Source organism: Solenopsis invicta, chromosome 12 (assembly GCF_016802725.1).
Source record: "Solenopsis invicta isolate M01_SB chromosome 12, UNIL_Sinv_3.0, whole genome shotgun sequence".
In the NCBI taxonomy this organism is placed as follows: domain Eukaryota; kingdom Metazoa; phylum Arthropoda; class Insecta; order Hymenoptera; family Formicidae; genus Solenopsis; species Solenopsis invicta.
Genome location: NC_052675.1, coordinates 1,046,014 through 1,069,189, shown reverse-complemented (window position 1 = coordinate 1,069,189; position 23,176 = coordinate 1,046,014). Strand labels below are relative to the sequence as shown.

Sequence of the window (23,176 nt, the reverse complement as noted above, 5' to 3'; positions counted from 1 at the left end):
AAAAACACGGAAAAGAATAATAAACATTACAAATTGAATTAACCTTGGAGTGACCCTGCCTGCACCGGACGTAACAGAGACGTGCTGTTTTGATCACAAAGTCGCAGAAAATATGATACGTCTTGTGCACGTCGCTGCGACGTAACTAAATAATTTGAATGTTTTAATTAATTAGCTGTTTGTTGAATTTTCTTTTGTATTATGACTTATATTTTAAAGATAAATAACATTTCACTTTTAAAAAATGATGTTTTTCATTTAATGTAATTAAATTTAATACGTAATTGTGAAAACGTTACGTAGAGTAATGTTGGGAAATACTATCGCGGTATCCGGCTATCCGGTAAAAATCACTATCCGATGCATCTCTCATAATAATTTCCTTAACCATGCAATTATAGTCACAAATACTTTTTCCTCTGCGTATAGTAGTACACGAAACCGTCACTAGATGGTTGTTATGGCGTTTTTTCGTAAGAAAAAAAACACGTAAATGGTATAAAAGGCGGAGCATTATAAGATTTTTCACCGATGTTCTATTAGAGTAGAATAATTTTTCTGATGAATTCCCTTGAAAATGAAATCAAGTGGAAGATGTTTTAATTTACTATGTGATTAAAACTAACCTTTTTAAACTTCCAATATTTGGAATCACATAAACATAATAGATGTAACTATACATAAAATGTAGAATATTATAATTCAGAATTACTATAATTTATAGATCGCACCAAAGACCACTATAAATTACAGTTGAATTATGGTAATTGCAATCATTCTCTTCTCTCAGTGTAAAACTATTATACATTTTATCTAGCAAGTATTTTACGTACATAATGCAGTAAAAACCAATCTCAATTTTTCAAAATTGGTCGATAATTTTCAGGTCACAATTAGTGCATAAGTCACAAAATACACGTCATTACAACGTCGCTGTCACCAGAAATGGGGATGTTAGTTACGTCTCAGCGACGTCTCAATTACGTTTCGAACACCAGTTGAGACGTCGCTGAGACGTAACATGCGACGAGTTAGCACGTCACAGCGACGTGCTTGTTACGTTTGGTGCAGGCAGGGTGAGATCCAAGAGGATTATTAATTTTAAGATCATCTAAGTACAAGAAATATGGCACCATTGTTTTGTTATAATATATTTTAGTTTTTTGTTTTCATAACTTGCCTTGCACAAAATTTGTGAATATTGGACATTTTTGTAAAAAGTCAATATTATTTAATGTACGCTTTAAAAGTCCTTCCTTTTCAAATATTTTTCTGAATTGAAATCTCAAGGGCATAAGAGTACCCTTATATGTTTTTCATCTGTTACGTCCTGCGGAGTAACAATTCTTTTCTTTCGAAATCGACGCAACCAAGCAACCGAAAAATTGCGAAAAGATGGCCTATCTTAACCGCGCGGATACGCTAAAATTGTCCGGTCGAGTCAATACGGTTGGTCTACCCTTGACACGTGCCGATTTTGGGCGGAAGCAAGCGTTGAAACGCGGATGATTGACCCCACCGACTCGAAACACTTGTCGCGCAATTAATAGGTAGGGCGTGGGCAATAATAAGAGACGGTACACCTGCGGATTAAAATCCCATAGGAACCATAGGCAGAATCAGGTATAAAAGGAAGGAGCTTCGGAGCTCGCGAGCACTTACTTTCTTACAGTCATTTACAGTCACTTACGAGCACATACCGCACCTTTTTCATTCTGATCAATCGCTCATTTTTCGTTCGCGATTCACTCTAGTTCGATCCGGCGCACATTCCGTGACATTATATGTCCGAGTTTGTGACGTTCGGATTCGTATTTATCGTACTTAAATTTGACGCGGCATTGTGAGATCCGAACACTCTGAGTGCCAACCGTCGACCAACCGTCCGCCGTTGTAAGCTGAATCCGCTTCGCCAACCACCAAATCGTTCGCACCTTCAAAACTTCACTCAACAGTAAGTCTCAGCCGTCCATTATTACTACATTTTTATTTTTACTCTTCATAAGACTACCTTCTCTCTCTAATAAGATATTTATTATATTTTTCAAAACACTCATATACTCAGTATTATTGCACCACCCTTCCTTTCCTCCCTCTATTACTCTCACTCTCTTTACTTTCCGCAGGATACAATCGAATTCTCTTTCGATTGAATCCGCAATTCTTTTACTTCCTGCAGGATACAATCGAATTCTCCTTCGATTGAATCCGCAATTCTTTTACTTCCTGCAGGATACAATCGAATTCTTTTTCGATTGAATCCGCAATTCTTTACTTTCCGCAGGATACAATCGAATTCTCCTTCGATTGAATCCGCAATTCTTTTACTTCCTGCAGGGTACAATCGAATTCTTTTTCGATTGAATCCGCAATTCTTTACTTTCCGCAGGATACAATCGAATTCTTTTTCGATTGAATCCGCAATTCTTTACTTTCCGCAGGATACAATCGAATTCTCTTTCGATTGAATCCGCAATTCTTTTACTTCCTGCAGGATACAATCGAATTCTCTTTCGATTGAATCCGCAACTCTCTTTCCTTCCTGCAGGATACAATCGAATTCTCTTTCGATTGAATCCGCAATTCTTTTTCTTCCCGCAGGATACAATCAAATTCTCTTTCGATTGAATCCGCAATTCTTTTACTTCCTGCAGGATACAGTCGAATTCTTTTTCGATTGAATCCGCAATTCTTTACTTTCCGCAGGATACAATCAAATTCTCTTTCGATTGAATCCGCAATTCTTTTACTTCCTGCAGGATACAATCGAATGCTCTTTCGATTGAATCCGCAACTCTCTTTTCCTTCCGCAGGATACAATCGAATTTTCTTTCGATTGAATCCGCAACTCTCTTCACTTCCTTCAGGAACAAAGAATTCTCTTCTTTTCATAATTAAAACTCTTTCTTTTCCTTTCTTTTGAGTAGATACGATCTAGATTTTATTTCCTTTTACCAGAAAGAGAGAACGTAGCCTTAATTTTTAAATTCATTCTAGTGCGTAATCGTGTCCCTGAGCGGAAAACGCAAAAAGCTATTAAGAACTGTCGGAGTCGTCGAAATAAGAAGCTCCGGAAGCTTGGCGCATCGTTATCGCTCTACGGAAAATTGAACCATCTGCGAGCAGAAAATTCTGTTTTGCCTAGCGCTCTAATTAATTTAAGAACTTCCGACGAACCGACCGATTCATCTCCACCAGTCTCAAATCTGTCCCCCGAATCATTGTCTCTTTCCCCCTGTCGTTATCCCTCCCCCTCTTATTCCCCTGGATCTACTGTAGAAACAGATTCTAAACAATCACCAGGGCCACCTTCTTCTACCTTCGATCCCTTTGCAGAGCCCTTAGCATCTCCTCGGGATTCAACCTTTTCTGCCACCGACTTTCCTCCTACACCTTCCCCCGATTTTTTTCATCGTAATCTCGATTCACCTGTTCGAAGACCCATACTCCCCCGCGTTAGAGTCTCCTCAAGAAAACCCGCATTCCTACTCATTATTTACTCCCGAACAAATAGAGAATATAGTAAACGAAAATTTCGAAACGAATCGAAGAGTAGTCAATGAATTGGAAGAAATCTTCGACTCGCTTCAAAGCCTACCTGTATAGCTAAGAATCACCTGATCACAATGTACACCCACACATGCACATTTATATCTCGTTAAGCACAAATGTAACCAATTAAAATGTAAGTTATATTTACATTTTTTTATTAAGATCATAAGATTTTTCTTCTTTTTATTATACATGTTTTCTACTAACAAAAATATTATTTGTAAATTAATAATTATTATTTTAGTCATCACCTATCATTGTAATTGGTTATTTCTTTTATTATGTTAAAATAAATTGTAATTCTTAATTTCAATCATTTCTCTTTATTTCAATCACCTCTAATTCCCGCTCCGATAAAATTGCACTTAGTCCGATCCCGCGTAAAAGCGATTCAATTCGTTTACGCAAAATAAGGACTACACGAATGCAAGAGTCTGAATGAGAGTCATAGGTCGTCATCTCGACACCTGACCTACATTCTGACTCACCTGACGCATTCGACTCGTCGCACTCGCCCGGAGACATGTGTGCGAGAGATTAGGCCTGTTCCGTCCTTCCTACGTCGCTCGAATTATTTCCCTAAGTCTCTACCTGCCAACCGACCCGAGAGACTTATTTCGAGAATTCTGGACGTAACACATCATATACAAAACTACCGTTCCGATGAATTGCACTAATTGTGTTATCAATTGTAAATTCTTGTACATTTTCTATATAATTCTCACTTTTTAACTACTTATACAACAAATATTCAGTATTTAAAAATTTAAAGGGATTTCTACAATTTGATATCAGACTACTAAAATCGTTATGTACCAAACTATTTGATTGCAGTTTATTATTAACAAATAATTTTATAATATCTAATAACGGATCAATTAAACATTTATTCGCATATTTTTGAATTTTAAAAACATCTTTCCTGGAAAAGTTATTATTATTGTGAAGAGTAAGTACAAATTCCGTAACAGATTTAACCATATTTTTAAGTGACTCTTCCATTTGAAATTCAGGAATTGCATTGTTCCCTATTTCACTAATTTCTGATGTTTGCGTTTCATTAATATCTTCGTATGATGTATAAACAGGATCATTAGAAACTAAAGATGCTCAATACTTGCATTAAAGTTCGTGTTATTTTATATATCGAAATTACAATTTTGAATTTCAAATTTAGTATCGTTATCATTAACATGTTTACGCATCATGTGCTTTTTGAAGCTACTTAAATTCTTATAAATTTGAAAACAATTGGGTTTACAACATCTAAATATTGAATTTGTTTTCAAATTATGAGTGCGTTTAAAATGAGAAATCAGTAAATGTATAGACTCAAAGTCTGTTTTACAAATATAGCATAACATTTTAATATAAAAAAAAAATGTATTTAAAATTACCATTAATAATATTATGTCTTTTCAACTTTAAATTTGTATTTTGATATAAAACAGCCTTGACTCAGAGAAACTTCTAGCTCAATTCGTTTCAAAAACTTTCCCACACTCCTGACCTGTATTAACATGTTTATTTTAATTCATTAAACAGTTACTCAAATGTAGCATGGTTACTCATGGATGTTACTTACCACAACGCCTTTGAAGTTGAATTTCACAATTTTTCACACAAAACTTAAAAAAATTAATAGTATGCAGCAAAGCACAACTGCATCCTACAGATTATAATATAACTTGTGATCATGTGAACGCGAACAACTTATGAAAATCGACCACAATCACGCAAAGCGAAAAATATGAAAATCGGTATAAATGAAGTGGCTACATTGTGTCAACGTACATTTCATTCAGCCAATGTCCAGTTTTATTATATAATGAAAAAATTTTTTAATAATACGTATACTATTATTCATACTTTTTATTTATTGTATTAATAAATTTTGTTATTAAAACAATTTTCTTTAATACATTAAATAATTAATTCGATTATTGAGCTAATGTATAAACTTTATTAACTAATGAAACAATGTATTAATACGTTGAATGTATTTAATGACTTCTATAAAATTTTATAGAACACATCAAATGAATGAATTTATTGGTTCTATTAACATGTTCATTAGAGGACTGTACTTTTTTATTGGTTCAATTAAATGTTACATGAAATTATGAAACACTTAGATACAGTATATTAACAAACAGTGAATTATTATATTAATAAATCCACATATTGGCTAATGAAAAACATTCTATGTAATATTCATAATATTAGTTAAAAGTTCATTGTATCAATAAATTTCAAGTCAATGAACGTCATTCATTGATAATATGATCAACATTTTTTTCAGTGTACGGAAAAAGAGCTACTGGCGATAGTAAGAGTAGTATAGCAAGGTGAATTCTAACTCAGGGATCTGAAGGCGGTGCGGGGGCAGGGGGGATTTCATGACGCGTCTTTGCCGTACTGACCGAAACGATGTCACGTTGGGGGAAGCGGGAGAAATTTCACGGCGTGTACTTTTGCCGTGCTAACCATGTTTTGGAGGGAGGGGGTAATGCCGCCCCGATCTGAGGTGGCTGCGATGGCAAGGAGGATTTCACGGCGCCTCTTTGCCGTACTGACCGAAATGATTTCACGCGGGGGGAACGAGGGAAACATTTCACGGGGTGTACTTTTGCTGTGTTAACCGCGTCTTGGAGGGGGGCGATGCCGCCACGATTTGAGAGGGTGTGGGAGCAAGGGGATTTCACGGCGTGCATCTTTGTCGTACTGACCGAGATGATGGGGAGCGGGAGGAGGATCAGGTGGGGAGCGGGAGGAACATTTCACGGCGTGTACTTTTGCCGTGCTGACCATGCTTTGACGGGGGCGATGCCACATCGTGGCGCTAATCATGGTATAGACATTACTTAAGGGGATGCTAAAGTGACCGGCGAACTCAATCGAGGTCGGTCTAGACTCTAATGGTCCTGCGACATCTGCGGCCTTCTGTGGAACTAAATGCGACATCTGTGGATCTCTGCAGAACTAAAAATGATAAATATCGATAATACCAACATTTTTATCGACATTTATCATATAAGCGTTGTTTCTCTTCTATTTTCACATGAGCTCTATTAGACAGATACTCTATTTCTTTTTGTTACATAACAAAAAGAGAAGAGAAGTAGTACAATGAAGTACAGCGTTTTATAAAAATTATATGCGTATGATAAACACTTATAGTATTGTGTCATAATTAGATAGTTCAAACGCCTCCGATATTTGGTTATAACTATTCACAGCACGATTTACAGCTGTGGCATTTTGTTATAACAAGCCAGCTCACAAAACGCCTCTGGCAATAATCAAAAATTGTTTATAACTATCCACAGCACGATTTACAGCTGTGGCATTTTGTTATAACAAGCCAGCTCACAAAACGCCTCTGGCAATAATCAAAAATTGTTTATAACTATCCACAGCACGATTTACAGCTGTGGCATTTTGTTATAACAAGCCAGCTCACAAAACGCCTCTGGCAATAATCAAAAATTGTTTATAACTATCCACAGCACGATTTACAGCTGTGGCATTTTGTTATAACAAGCCAGCTCACAAAACGCCTCTGGCAGTAATTACAAATGTAATTATAATTAGAACGGTTTACCGGTCTATGGAGCAAGAAACCTTTTGATATCTCATTATAGGTTTCTTACATAACGTAGTTCGTCTTCGCAGACGATACGGCGGCTTCCCGTTGTCCTCCGCTGCCGCTACCGTTGTCGTAGTCATTCACTAGCTATTATCACCAGCACTAACGACGACGACAACGGCGACGACGACGAGGACGACGTTGCCGTTACCGTTGTCGTAGTCGATCACTATTATCACTATCAATGACGACGACGACGACGACGACGACGACGACGACGATGATGTCGCCGTCGCTGCTGCCGCTACCGTTGTCGTCGTCGTTCACTATTATCACCAGCACTAACGACGACGACCGACAAGGAGCGACCGACGACGACAACAACAACGATGACGACGACGACGACAACGACGACGACGACGACAACGGCAACGGCAATGGCGGCAGCGATGACGACAACGACGGCAACGGCAATGGCGGCAGCGATGACGACGACGACGGCGACGATGACGATGACGACGACGACGACGACGGCAACGGCGACGGCGACGGCGGTGACGATGACGATGACGACGACGACGGCGACGGCGACGGCGGCGACGCTGCCGCAACCGTTGTCGTGGTCGTTCACTATTCTCACTATCACTGACGACGACAACGACGACGACGATGACGACATCGCCGTCGCCGCTGCCGTGGTCGTCCATTATTATCACTATCACTGGCGACGTCGCCGTCGCCGCTGCCGTGGTCGTCCATTATTATCACTATCACTGGCGACGTCGCTGTCGCCGCTGCCGTGGTCGTCCACTATTATCACTATCACTGACAATGACGACGGTGACGACGTCGCCATTGCCGCTGCCGCTACTGTTGTCATAGTCGTTCACTAGCTATTATCACCAGCACTAACGACGACGACGACGGCGACGAGGACGACGTTGCCGTTACCGTTGTCGTAGTCGTCCACTATTCTTATTATCACTGACGACGACGACGACGCTACCGCTACCGTTGTCGTGGTCGCCCACTATTGTGGTACGAACTGACTACTGCCTCTACATTATAACCTCAAACTATTGCGCGGGAACGATACGGTGAATGCGAGTGACCACGAGTGACAACGCGTCACGATGGAGACGTGAAAGAAACAAGAAAGACAGGAAAGAGACAGAGACAGACAGACAGAGAGAGAGAGAGAGAGAGAGGGGGGGGAGGAGAAAGAGATGATGCTCAGAAGTACGCGCGGAGTAAATTATCTTAATCCGTACCATGCAACGATAACAACTATATTGTCTGAACGTTTATTTCACTGCGGGTTACTCACGAATACTCAGACGTACGTGTAAAAAGAACTCTACCAGCGACAAACGGCATGAAGCACACCGCAAAGATGCCATCAGATGCCATACTACTAGAGTGGCAGTACACGCTCGCGCGTTGCGGCAGTAGGATTGTAATTTTCATACAAATTGTAGTACAATTCAGACATTCTTGAGAAAATAGTAAAATACTTTTAGCACCTATAGTACCGTTACGAAAAAAGACGTGTCAAGTTGGGCATGTAGCTCTATAGTAAAATGCGTGGCTTATACGCCGAAAGTTTCCAAGTTTGATCCCTTAGGACAATTTTTTTTTTTTGTAAATCTAGTATTGAAAAAGATAAAGAAATTAAAAAATGCTGTTCTGTTATTAATTAAATTGAAATTGAACACAAAACATATGTAAAAATTGTAACACTTATTCTGACGTTCAAACACTCATTGTTAATTTTCATGGCAAATACATTTTTCGTGTTTTTGAAAAATTTTAATTTGATTGATAATAGAAAAGAATTTTTTAATTTCCTAATATTTTTTTTTTAATTACGTACTTAGTGTTAAATATTTAAAAATAGTTTAAAAAATATACGTTACATAACAATTTTAAAAAATCCTACTAACTTTTATATAATTCTACATACATTATAAATAGTTGTTTTTACGGATGTATCAAAAATAATGTTTTTTACAATTATTCATATATATATAAATTAGTGAAGAATGTGACAAATGAAATCACAGATATTGTAAAAATTGTAAAAAAATTATTCTTTATACATACGTACATATAATTATTTATAATGTACGTAGAATTATATAAAAGTTAGTGGGAATTTTTAAAATTGTTACATGTATTTTTTAAACTATTTTTAATTATTTAACACTAAGTAAGTCATTATGAAAAAATATTAGAAAATTTAAAAATGCTCTTCTATTACCAATCGAATTAAAATTTAAAAAACACGAAAGATGTATTTGCCATGAAAATTTACAATGGGTGTTTGAACGTCAAAAGAAGTGTTACAATTTTTACATATGTTCTATGTCCAATTTCCATTTAATTAATACAAATAAAGCATTTTTTAATTTCTTTATTTTTTCAATACTAAATTGTAATATATTTCATACTGCATTATTCTTACAATGGTAATTTTGAAAGAATTAAGCATTTTTGTAAACATGTATATGGATTATATTTATAAGTGCTTCATCCATAACGTAGCTATATTTTTTATCAATTTTTTCCTAATTTTGTAAATATATCATGATATAAAATTGATATATATTGTCATAGTTTTGTCAAAATACTATTTTGAAATTACATCAGCAGTTATCAATGCTTTACAAAACGTCAATACTTTTACATCTATTTTTCTAAATGTACCTACATAATTGCTGATTAAAATTGTTATGCAAGATTTTATTGTCATATAATATAATAAATGTTGTCCTATCGAGATTTTCCTACTAATATATGTAATATATGTAATATATGTTATATATATATATATATATATATATATATATATATAAAAGTAAAAAATGTATATAGAATAATACGTCGCGTGCGTGCGCGCGCGCGCGCGCGTTGCAACTCTGATCCGCGACAAGAAAATCTGAAATCGTTTCGCTAAGCTGTGCAGTGTTGCCGGCTTGTGCAGTGTTGCCGGCTTGTAATGAGAGAAATCAAGAACGCTCGAGACAGAAGAGGATAGGTCGAGAAGAATAGACTGCTTGAGAAAGAAAAAGACAGTAGAACTCCTCACGCATCTTTCTTACTTGACGCTGGGTCGAGAGAGAAAGCATGATGTGACATAGACTTATGACAACCGCGGTGTCCTCGCCGTTACGGATGTCGATCGAGTACACGTGTATTGGTCGACGATAGTTAGCGTGCACGGAGCGCCGTTCTAGGCGCTTTGTTACATCCTATTAGGGTTTTTCTACTAAAAAATATTCTCGTTTTTGTTGGCTATGGGACAAAAATTTTTCAATATTGCGGGGACTCGGCGATCTCTAATCAAAAATTTCATGATTATGTAGTATTCATTCGTAAATTTACTACATACAGCAAAACCATAGAACCGGCTATTTAGGCATTCTCGAGAAAATAATAAAATATTTCTAGCACCTATAGTAACATTACGAAGAAGAATTACTAGTTTGCATGCGTGGAAAAACATTAACTACTCAAGCAGAACAAGGAGTCATCACGACATCAAAATGACATCAAAGTGACTACATAATGATCATTAAAAGTCACTTTTCAATCAATTACGATTCATTTTAATGTCATTTTGACACAATTGTGTCAAATTAGTATGATATAAAAATTATTTTTACAACTTATATATATAACAATTTTTAAAAAATATTAGTAAGTTTATAAACGCTCTTTTATTATCAATTCAATTAAATTTTCTCAAGAATACAAAAGATATAGTCGCCATAAAAATTTACAATGAGGAACGTCAAAAAAAAGTATTAAAATTGTGACATATTTTTTGTGTCGAAATTGAAGTTAATATAATTGTAGAGAAGCATTTTTGAATTTATTGATTTTTTTTAATACTACACTTTACAAAAAAAAATCTTGTCCCGAGGAATCGAACCTGAAATCTTCAGCATAACAGTCAAGAATCATAAACATCCTCAGAGAGGTCCGTTTACAATTCCTTTTCCGTATTGATACTATAGCTGCTGAAAGTATTTTATCATTTTCTCAAGAATGCTTGAATAGTCGGTTATACACATGTGTAATAATAATAATAATGTATCTGTATTGAAAATATTTATTCATAAAATAAAAATATTTACTCATCAAAATCGATAGAAATAAAAACTATGTATAAATGAGTTTCTTTCTTTATACTTTTCTTATTTTACTTTATGTTATCTTTAGCGAAAACTGTAGTCAGTATCAGACTATGCACCATATTCGGTTTTCAATTTGCCATTCGTATGAATTTACTAAGTAATGCGCACGGTGGGATCCTCGCAAAGTGTGCGTGCACTTGTCATATGTGCTGATGTATCAATCGTGCTCTTAGATTCTACGAAATCTAAGAGCATGAATCATTATGAATCAATCAATTCGTAATGATTTTTATTGTAATGAGATGCAATAATCTCTCGTACCAAGTATATAGCGTAACTGTATACGATCCGCGAACTTTCGAATGGTAAGATTTCTACGGTACATATCTGTAAATGTATAAATGGTGTATAGCCTGATACTTAATTTATGATACTTTTGTCATTTACTCTTTAATTTTGTGTAATGAATATATTTCTTTTGAAAAATGGATGTCATAAATAGACGACAGGTTCTGCGTCCAGAGCAAAAAATTGATAGTGCACGTTTAAAAAAAATAAAGAGGGAATTTAAAAAATTAACATTTTCTAATAAGTGTTCTGTATAAAATGTTCAAGCTTTGACATGTGAAATCTGTATTCTAAAAATGAATAAATTTATGAGAAAGGTATGAGATCATGCAGTTGATGTTCCGAATCTACCCTACAAAATAATCAACTCTAAAAAAGTCTACCCTCACGGAAAATAAGTATTGAGATCTCAATACTCAGTATTGGCAATACTAAATTGGCTAATACTTTTTTGGTCAATACTCAGTATTGGCGAATACTCAGTAGTAGTATTGGTGAATATTCAGTGTTAGTATTGGTGAATACACAGTATTAGTATTAGTGAATACACAGTATTAGTATTGGTGAATACTCAGTGTCAGTATTGACGGGGATAATAAAAAATGCAAAAAATGTACACAAAACTCATTTTCCTTATTTATTGCACTAAGAAAATTTGTTTAAAAAAACTAAAATATTTAGTCTGATACAATTATTAACTAAACATTAAATTGATCATAAATGTTATTTAGTTGCACAAAAATAATTTATGTCAAATATTCAAATTTTGTAATCAAGGCTTAAACAAACTTAATATTTTAATATAATGTTTAAAAAAATAAATGTTAAAAATAGAATAAGGATAATACAAAATGGCCATAATTTGTACTATTTTTGTATATTCTGATACGAGTATTACTGCATACGAGTATTATTGCATTTGCGACGAATGGCTCTTTGTATTTCTTTAACAGTGTCTTCACTTCTTGTGAAAGTCGATTGCACATAAGCTGAAATAATAAAATACAACGAATTATATAATATATATAACTTTATCTTATATTTTAGTTTCAGTTTCAAGTATGTACTGTTTTCTTACACATAATGGCATCTACTCTCCGAGGGCTGAGTTTTTCTTTTTCCTTGGCTGCAGACGTATTTTTATTTTTATGAATATTGGCTACTTTGCCCGTTAACGATGAGGTAGCAAGTTCTTTTCGAGAAAATATTGCTGAAGTGAGATCTCCAGTCAATTTAGCAATACTCGAATGATTGCATTTATCCAGAATTTCTTTCTTTATATGGAAATGTATTGGTTCCTCACGCATAACGTTCTCTTCCTCATGTTTAACCACGTTTTCTTTCTCATGCTTTACCACGTTTTCTTTCTTACGCTCAACTACGTCTTCTTCCTGTAATAATAAACGATAAACTGGTAGTACATAAACATTTATATATATATATATATATATATATATATTCATTTATATAAATTCGATAAAACTTATGCTGTAATACTTACAATTGAAGAAACGTTATTACCAATTGCTGGTGTCTCAAGTTCTTGACTCTCATTTTGAATAATTTGTTCGTTGAAATCTTCATTTGTGTGCGCCGTTTTTTTTAAAATTTGTGTCAGATTTGACATTATATTTTTTATTTGGCTATCTATTACTGACAGATCTGAAAAAGAAACATAGTATTGCGTTATCTTATGTCAATTTTATGATCATAATGCCAAAGAATTCAATTTGTTACATTGACTTATTCCATTGAATTGAAATGTATTGTAAATTACGAATGATTACAATTGAAAACATAAACAGAAGTACATATAACTATAAATGAAAACATTCAAAATATTATTTCAATTGGTCTAGAAAAAATGAAACAATAAAGTAATATCTGTAGTAAACCACGCAAATTTGTGAAAAATAGTACCTTCGTTTATTGTTTTTAAAGTTCTCAAACGTTTATTGTCATTTTTTAGTCTTTCGATCTCTTTCTCAAGTGTGACGACTTTAGCTTGTAGCTTTGCTGTCATTTCTGACGAATTGTCATCGTTCTCATCATCCGAAATCTAAATAAAAACCACAAGAAAGTTAATATTGATTTACTGATTTTTTTATAAGAACTTATATTTGTAAATTAAACAGCATACTGTAATCTTTCTTTCGAACTGCTTGTCATTTTTCAACTGCATCCACAGTTTATTTTTATTTTTTACCTCAACGGATTGAGTATGTTTTTTAGATTTGGAGACTTTCTTCTTTGATCTAATTTTCTACAATAAAAAAATGCTTTTAATGAATAATATTTAATCTTCATCATTCAGCACATACAGTTAATTTTTGAAAAAATCAACTACTCTTTTAATAATTTATTAATATTTAATAATTAACTAATTATTAATAACTTGTTTTCTTTATATAGACCGTATATATGCCGAAGAATGGTAGAGATTATTCATTATCCATTTGAAAGGAATCACGCTTTCACATTGCTGCACAAACATGCTATTTATGGGTAATATTATATCAGTGAAATATTACAAATGAACAACTCAACTCCAAATTATAGCACTTTTCGCAAAGAAAGTAAGAACACGAATCAAAAAGTTATGATTTATAGGGTGCTAGACTAACTCAAAATTTGTAAGAAATATTCACTTGACCATTCATATATGGAAACTTAAAAGTACATCTCATAATTTGTCACTCTGTATATATGACGAAAATATAGTATCTCCTTAATAATGTACAACTGATTTCAAGACATGAAAACGTTTACTGCAAGGATATAATATTATAAATTAAATTGAATTACGTTTTCAATCAACCTATTTCCAGAAGTATAATATACAATACATACTTACATCTTCATCATCGCTTTCGTCACTTACGCATTTTCTTTTTATTTCTTTTCGCTCACTTTTAGAAGACTTCATAAACCCATATTTTTCCAAATTAGATCGACGAGTGCACATGTCTGTCCATTCTGGAATATGATCGAATTTATATAATAAATGTAAGTATACTGGGGCATCGGGTATGCGTCATTAACCTTTTTTTTAATTATAAAATTGTTAATTAATTTTAGCAATAAACACTACAAGATGCTACATTTAACCGATTTAATGAATACATTAAAAAATAAGGGAAATGTTCAAAATATTCAATAATAATAATTACCCATAATTTATTCGTTTAATGTAGTAACCTGATATGCAGGTTCCTGAGTAATTAAAAAAATTTAAGTTAATTTAAGTTAATTTATAATATCAGGATGACTTTAGACTCTGTGCAACTTGTATAATATACGCAGGTGATATGCGGATTTTCGAAAGGCACAGAGTAAAAATTTTTCAAATTCTAATGTAAATTGTATCTGCATGATATTGTTTCGAAATTAAGAAACGTCTTGACGTACTTACCACCATGAGCTAAAATTTTTGCCGTGGTTTGCATCCATGAACATGAATCTATTTTTTTTTTATAGTAGCCGCTGGTCCGACATCCACATCAGGCCATTGCAATGTAACTTGTTTTTCTTCATTGATAATTTCTCGCAATTCACTATCAGTCACTTTCTTACACAACCATTCGCGGAACCCTACTGCAATTTTGTGACTCTCGTTTGTGAACTCATAAATTAAACATTGTGTGTCATCTATCATGTGCAAATTCGTCATTACTGTATCGTTGTTTGTCGTTCACTAGAACGAAGAAACGTAAAACTAACACGAAATCTCTTGCAAGGCGCGGATCGAGATGTGAATACAAGTCCGAAATCACGTAGCACGCTACACACACATGCACGTACGCACGTTGAAATGCTCTATCTATATATGACACACGCTTGGTTAGGTTCAGTGCGCGCCATGCGAGCGTGTTGTGTGCGGCGTGGCCGGTGCTACATGCGTGCTGCATATGTTTTCGGGCGCGAAATTCTATCACTAGTTGGGATTGGTCCGATTTTCAAATTGGCGGTCCAATGCTAAACGCTCATTGGTCCGAATTATATCCTTGCATCTGTATTTGCTGGTGTACGAGCGATATTTTGATTTTTCTTTCTCAGCTGCATTGCTTTGTCTCCCGCTCACATTTGTAAAATTGTAATTGTAAGCCTGTTCTTTTTAGCTGAACTGACTGCACTAGTTCACAGTTTATCTTCTTCCCTCCACGTTAAAAGAAGAAAGATAAACTCTGAATTAGTGCAGCCAGTTCAGCTAAAAAGAACAGGCCTTATGTCTCGTCGTCCGTGTGTAATTGTTGTTTCAAAGTTAATTTTGCGTACGTTAAAAATATGAAAAGAGGACCATATAAACGATTTTTGGAAGATGAAAATATTTTAATTCCAAGAACAACGCGACGTCCGCGTCGTTTAAATGAGGTATGTATACTATACTGTACTGTACAACGATGTTTAACAATTAATATATGCATGATTGCATCATTTATATATTATATATATATATATATATATATATATTATATATATTATTGTCATAAAATTAAAGTTGATTTATATTATGATCTAGAATATAGACGAAAACGAAGAACATCGTCATGTTGATGTAGGCATTGGTGCAGGCGATAATGAACCAACAAACGACGAAAATCAAGTAATCAGAATACTTATATATAATACTTGTTAGAAAAGTACAAGACGATTAGAAAAGTACACATGAGAGGGACAACGCGAACAGTTTCTTATTTCATATTTCTCAAATCATCGCATTATGTGAAGAAAAGAAATCCTAACCAATTTCATATATATTTCTCAATAGTAATGCATTAACGGTAATTTTATCGCAGCTAACCATAACATTTATTGGGTGATTATCATAACGGATAATAGAAATTAGATGAGCAACGGTAACTAATTTGTTAAAGTATAATTTTTATTATATGAATTGATCAAAACTTGCGTGTTTTTATGTATCTATTTTATGCTCGTATACCTTTGTTTTTGTTATGTATTTATTAATATACGTTTTATAACTGTTAATTGTAATGTAATTGTTATTGTTATGCAAATTGTATTTCATTTTCTTTTACTTTGTGTATTTAAGAATTTACGAAGGCTCAGACGTGACAAAAGAAAAATTTAAGTATTAATATTTCAAGATTTACATAACCGAAAAAGACAAACAAAGATATCTGAAATGTAATATAGATATTATTATTTTTTACCATCCTTTCTGCAGATCATAATTGGTCGAGGAAAATATAAATTATATGTTGAGGACAGCAACATTCCAGTTCCACAGAGAACGCAATACAGAAGGAGTCAAATTTATCAAGTAAGGGACACACATATGCCTGTTGTCAAACTTTTGGTACCATTACATAAATAAATAATTTTTTTCATTATGGACATCTGTGTACAGAATATAGAAGAAAACATACAGGATCATGCAATTTGTAATGCTAGAGTAGATGATGAGAATGATAATGACATTGTCGACAATGTCAATCAGGATGATCAAGTAGATTACGTAATAATTCCACAGGTATAATAAATCATTATACACTTTTACCTATAATATTAATTTGAGGCTCTCTTTTTCTCTCTCTCTCTCTCTCTCTCTCTCTCTCTCTCTTTGAAATAAAGTTATAAAATATAAACTTACATATGCTATAGGATGCTCAAGAAAATACAAGTGAAAATGATGAAGATGACAACAGCGATTGGAGTAACAATGAACATATTGAAAATGAGAATAGAATAGTAGACAATGAAGATAATGAAGAAATTCTGAATTCCCATCCTGTTGGTCCACAGGTGTTTCATGATAATACAAACTATATCGTAATATGACCTAAAAGTATATCAACACATTAAAATACGAAAACGGTTGTACCAGTTGTAAGCAGATCTTAGTTTTTAATAATAATTATTCTATGTGAATTTATAAACATTTACAAGATCTCTCAAATTGCGCGTTGTTTACTTGCCAGACTTAAATCACAGTTTCTTAAAAAGAACTGAGAACTGTAATATCACCAATATTAAATTGTTAATCAACTTAATAATTTGATACTTACAAGCATTTCTACAATATTATTCCCCCTTATTCCCAAAAGAATAAGATAGATTATAAAGAATATTTGTTGAGGTAATATTTTTCGCAACAAATTCTTCACAATTTTCGGGATAAGGATAAGGTACAGCCGTTTTCGTATTTTAATGTGTTTCATAATAATGTTGAAAAAAAGTTGTGCATCCATATTTTCCACGTTTATTATAATTCATTTTAATACATTTCCGTTTAATTGATGTAGACAAAAAACAAACTATTACATCGCTTTTTTGTACAATACTGCTATACAATGTAGAAGTATTAACTTGTGAGTCTTTTGCAAATTCTAAATGTAATGGTAATAATTTTAGTCCAAAAATTACATAAATTTTCTCGTTCCAATTAATTTATTTTAACAATTAATTATTTTGAAATATATTGCGTACGTGGTAAAATGACAGTTAATGAGTTCAAATGGATCGTCTAGTGCATACTGACAGTCCATGCCTAACTGTGAAACCCATAATAAGTAATTTATTTTCTTTTCGCGTTAGAATGCAATTGTTCTAATTTAATATTGATGACTGAATCTATGTGTATGTAATATTCTGACATCGTACGTTTATTTTTCTGCAACAGATAGGTATATATGGTATCGAGCTATGTCTGCATCGAGCTAAAATTTATCTATACTTTGTAAAATTGATCACGAATATATAATTCTATTTGTAATATATAATATTTAACATATATTTAAAATTTTTTTAGGAGAGAGTTCCTTTGTACAACGACTGCAATCTGACGCAAGAAGAAAGTGAACTACTTATTATGGGCTTCGCAGTTAGACATGGACTATCAGACTATGCACTCGACGATTTACTTAAACTTATTAACTGTCATTTACCACGTACGCAATATATTTCAAAATACTTGTTCTTAAAAAAATTTTCACCTGCAGTGAAGACTATATTCCACTTTTACTGTCCTCAATGTAAAAATAGCTTACAATTTGCTGATGGAAGACTTATCGATCGATGCGAAGATTGCAATAATGATTTTAAGAAAGATGATTTAAAAAAAGCAGGAAATTTTTTTTTACATATCCCATTAGCTGATCAGTTAAGAGGAATAATGAATAGTAATCTTTATTACAAACTTTCGAAAAATAGATTCAATGAAAGCGACGTTGTTAATGGACGAGTGTATCGTAAATTAGTTAATAGAGAAGTAATAGGTGAACACGATATAACGTTGCAGTTAAATACTGACGGAGTAGCGCTTTTTAATTCTTCAAAAATGTCGATGTGGCCTATTCAGGTTGTAATAAATGAATTGCCGTATCGCCTCAGAAGACAAAATGTAATGTTGTGTGGTTTGTGGTACGGAACTGATAAGCCAGTTATAGACCTTTTTATGAAACCTTTCGTAGACGAATTAATCATTCTTCATAATGAGGGTATGAAATGCATCACACCGGAACATCCAGAAACAATAAACATAAAAGTACATACCCTTATTGCATCCGTAGATTCGGTAGCAAGACCACTATTACAAAACTTGAAACAATTTAATGGAGAAAGTGGATGCTCTTTTTGTTTAAAGAAAGGAGATAGAATACCATTTGGAAGAGGGTACACTCGAGTCTACTGTGGTGACATAGGTGTACCTCGTACTACGTTGCAGCATGAAGCTGATTGCGAAGAGGCAATTGAAACGAATGCATGTGTACGCGGAGTGAAAGGACCCTCTATATTAATGAAGCTACCGGTTTTTAATATTATAAATTCATTTGTGCCTGATTACATGCATACTGTGCTTTTAGGCGTAACGAAAACGTTTGTATGCAATATTTGGTTCGATCCGGCTAACAAAGACAAAGAATGGTATATTGGAAATAAAATGATAGAATTCGATAAAAATCTATGCAATATAAAACCACCTTGTGAAATAACTAGAGTTCCACGATCGATAACTGAAAGACAATTGTGGAAGGCTTCCGAATGGAGAAACTTTCTTTTATATTATTCATCTGCGTGCTTGTTCAATTTAATGCATCGTACATACATAAAACACTGGTCCCTGTTAGTTTTCAGCATGCATATTTTCCTGAAGGACAAAATTACGGAAAATGAATTCTATGTAGGCGAAAGATCGTTAAAGAAATTTGTTTTCCAAACAGAAACTTTGTATGGACAAGAGTTCATGAAATTTAATGTCCATTTGCTATTGCATATTCCAATGTCAGTATCTGCTTTCGGTTCATTGTGGGCTCATTCAGCATATCCTTTTGAACATTATAATGGAAGACTAAAAAAATTATATCACAATACTCAAGCTGTACCAAGGCAAATATGCAAAACATATTTTAGATTAAAGACTGTAGATAGAATAAGCAATAAGATTTTTAAGGATGAAAATTGTACGGTTCGTGGGAAATTGCTCTTTAATAAAATGTTTGGACCTCATAAAATAAATTCTTGCGTTGAATATGGACCACATTTACGATTATTACAACCATCTTCCAATATATCATTAAATATTGTACAGCAGGCATGTATTATACAATTATTGCAGGAAGAATTAGTGTCCGCCGATAATATTCAATTGTATAAGCGTTTTATTTTTAAAAATATTTTATATCATTCAGTTGACTACGAACGTTTTACGAAAAGAGAAAACAGTGTTATTCAATTGACAAATGGAGCTTATATTATGATACAAAACATTTGTATGGTTCAAAAAATTAATTGTAACGAGGACATTTATGTAATTTTTGGACTAAAATTATTACCATTAAATTTAGAACTGGCAAAAGATTCACAAGTTAATAATACTTCTACATTGTATAGTAGTATTGTACGAAAAAGCGATGAAATAATTTGTATTTTGCCTACATCAATTAAACGGAAATGTATTAAAATGAATTATAATATGCGTGACGATCATTATATTGTAATGCCGCTTGTCAACCTAATGGAAATTGACTGAATTATTTATGTAGTATTGTATTATTACACGGTATTTTGTAATTATTATTGTATAGTACTTTTAAAATTAAAAATACTTTGTGCTATTTATAATACAAAAAATATTCCATTTTATAAGTATTTGACTAATTCCTTTTGAAATCAGATAAGAAAAAATCAATCGTTTTTTAAATTAATTAAAAATTTTATTAATTCGAATATATGCAAAAAAGTGAGGACGTGTTTTTGTTTGTTCAAAAAAATTTATTTACCGAAATACGAGTTAATTTTAACGAATATTTGTATTTAATTACAAAATACGATATGTCCGGTTCGACTTATCGTAGTGATGAAGAAAATGTCATTTTAAAGCTAAAATTATACACTTTAATAAACAATTTTTCTTATGAAAAACATCAATTATTATTAATAAAAAATTAAACTGTTAAATATTTTTTTTAACAGAAAGCGACCTATTTGAAAAATTTGGAAAATATACATTTATATACAATTCTAGACAAAATAAAAACGTTCAATACGTTACATTATGTCCTATTTTATACTGATTTAAATTTGGACCGCATTTTAAATTTAATTCAGTGCAAAATAAAAAAATGCTTTGAAATCTTAAGTTTTAAATAATTGATCAATAACTGCAGTTTCCAATATTCAACAATAGTAACTATCAATATTTATCTGCAGTATTCATCAATACTTGTCTATCTCTAATATTTAAGTATTGATCAATACCAGTTTCTAATATTCAGTATTCACCAATAGCAACTATCAATACTCAGTATTCATTAATACTTGTCTATCTCTAATATTTAAGTATTGATCAATACCGTTTCTAATATTCAGTATTCACCAATAGTAACTGTCAATACTCAGTATTCATAAACACTTTGACTATCTAATACTTGAGTATTGATCAATACCAGTTGCCAATACTCAGTATTCTCCAATAGTAACTGTTAATACTCAGTATTCGTCACTACTTAACCTTTACCAATACTCAAGTATTCACCAATACTGACATGCAATACTCAGTATTACAACTTGAATACTGAGTATTGAAATCTCAATACTCAGTATTGAGCCTCAATACTTATTTTCCGTGAGGGTATCCTTTATTTATTTTTGTATTACGGTTGCGTTTCAAAATTCACTGTTAGTATTGTAAAACTACATTATAGGTAACGTCTACAGTATACGAAACTATAGATTTCTAGTACTAACAGTGAATTTCGAAACGCAGAATGCCAAGAAGTTCAAGCCAAAGCAGATAATCTGCTTGCAGAGTTGTATTTGACAGGAAACCTAACCTATTATCGCTTAGCTTAGATTCAATCCAATCGATCGATAAACAGATCGATTGCTTCGTCCGACTTGAACACTGCCATCTGTCAAAATACAGGGCAACTAATTTTCTCTTTCTTCTGCTGCAATCAGCTGAGATATACCGGCATCGGACCGGACATATGCTCACAAATTTTTGCAGACAAAAATCTTTTTTTTTAGACTTCTAAGCCAAATTTTGAAAAATCTACGTTGTTCCGGCATCTAATTTGGAACTCATAGTACACTCACTTTATACGAAAAGACCGTTAAATATTTGTATGAAGCGAATATTTGGCACCCGTTGACACTCTAGATTACAGAGCCAGTTAAGATTAGATAAAAAAGATATAAATTCAACGTTTTCGGCATAAAGTGAATTACTATGAGGTCCATTAATGTCTATACTTTCATTGACGAGAAGGATTTTGAAATCTGTAAATGCAATTACAAGAATTTTGTCTGCAAAAATTAATCGTGTTTAGTCGGTAAAAAAGGACCATGTTAAGCATCCCCTTAAGAAAGAGCACTGCTCTCTCGCTCCCTCCCATATACGTGCGCTCTCACTCCCTCCCCATACGCTTGCCCTCTCGCTTGCAATGTTCTCTTTGTCGTGCTGATTGCATCTTAGAGGGGGTGATGCCACCTCGCGGTGTTAGCATAGATGATGGAAGCGCACGTGCATTTACTTTCTCGCTCCCTCCCGTATTGCGCTCTCACTCCCTTCCCGTACGCTTGTCCTCTTGCTCGTACGCATCTTATTATAATCTCGTACGCTTGCCCTCTCGCTCGTATGCGTCTTAAGCAAAGTGCTCGTTCGCACACCAATGCTATAATCGCACGGTCGCACACTAACGCTATAATCGCACGGTCGCACACTAACGCTATAATCGCACGCGTTTCTTATTAATCTAAAAAATAAGAAATGGTAGGACAAGGATAGGGAAATAATATTAGAGTTATTTTTTTTTATTATTTTATATTTATTTTCTAAATGTTACAAAACTTAAAAAAACTTATAAGAATGAAAAAAATTTATAAAAATAAAAAAATTCATAAGTAATGAAAAAAATGTATGTATATCTTTATATTTATTATACATTTTTTGCTCATGCTCTCCCCGTGGGCTTATCTTAAATCCCGCACGCATTCTTATTTCTAAGATATTCTTAGGAGTGGACAAGAATAAGGAAAATAATAATAATATGCTTGAATGCGATATATTTTTTCATTTTATTTG

The 23,176-nt window shown here is 33.4% G+C and overlaps 3 protein-coding genes and 1 long non-coding RNA gene across 4 annotated transcripts; 2 read left to right on the top strand and 2 right to left on the bottom strand.

The window, feature by feature from the left end:
- Nucleotides 1–7,573: 7,573 nt before the first annotated feature.
- Nucleotides 7,574–8,886, top strand: LOC120359251. The gene is made up of 2 exons (XM_039456071.1): nucleotides 7,574–7,839; nucleotides 7,892–8,886. The coding sequence occupies exons 1-2, from the start codon at nucleotides 7,579–7,581 to the stop codon at nucleotides 8,021–8,023; spliced, it is 393 nt and encodes a 130-aa protein (XP_039312005.1). The 5' UTR covers nucleotides 7,574–7,578; the 3' UTR covers nucleotides 8,024–8,886.
- Nucleotides 8,887–12,486: 3,600 nt separating this feature from the next.
- On the bottom strand, nucleotides 12,487–13,880 carry LOC120359194. The gene is made up of 5 exons (XM_039455919.1): nucleotides 13,769–13,880; nucleotides 13,549–13,687; nucleotides 13,130–13,290; nucleotides 12,707–13,019; nucleotides 12,487–12,617 (listed from the first exon to the last, which is right to left on the bottom strand). Exons 1-5 carry the CDS (start codon nucleotides 13,808–13,810, stop codon nucleotides 12,523–12,525), a joined length of 750 nt encoding a protein of 249 aa, XP_039311853.1. The 5' UTR covers nucleotides 13,811–13,880; the 3' UTR covers nucleotides 12,487–12,522.
- A 632-nt stretch (nucleotides 13,881–14,512) lies between these two features.
- Nucleotides 14,513–16,037, bottom strand: LOC120359195. Its single transcript, XR_005576030.1, has 2 exons — nucleotides 15,041–16,037; nucleotides 14,513–14,604 (listed from the first exon to the last, which is right to left on the bottom strand). It is a non-coding gene; the product is annotated as an uncharacterized LOC120359195 (long non-coding RNA).
- LOC120359193 lies at nucleotides 15,869–22,827 on the top strand. Its single transcript, XM_039455918.1, has 6 exons — nucleotides 15,869–15,999; nucleotides 16,148–16,231; nucleotides 16,817–16,912; nucleotides 17,000–17,122; nucleotides 17,254–17,394; nucleotides 18,401–22,827. The coding sequence occupies exons 1-6, from the start codon at nucleotides 15,913–15,915 to the stop codon at nucleotides 20,618–20,620; spliced, it is 2,751 nt and encodes a 916-aa protein (XP_039311852.1). The 5' UTR covers nucleotides 15,869–15,912; the 3' UTR covers nucleotides 20,621–22,827.
- Nucleotides 22,828–23,176: the final 349 nt, after the last annotated feature.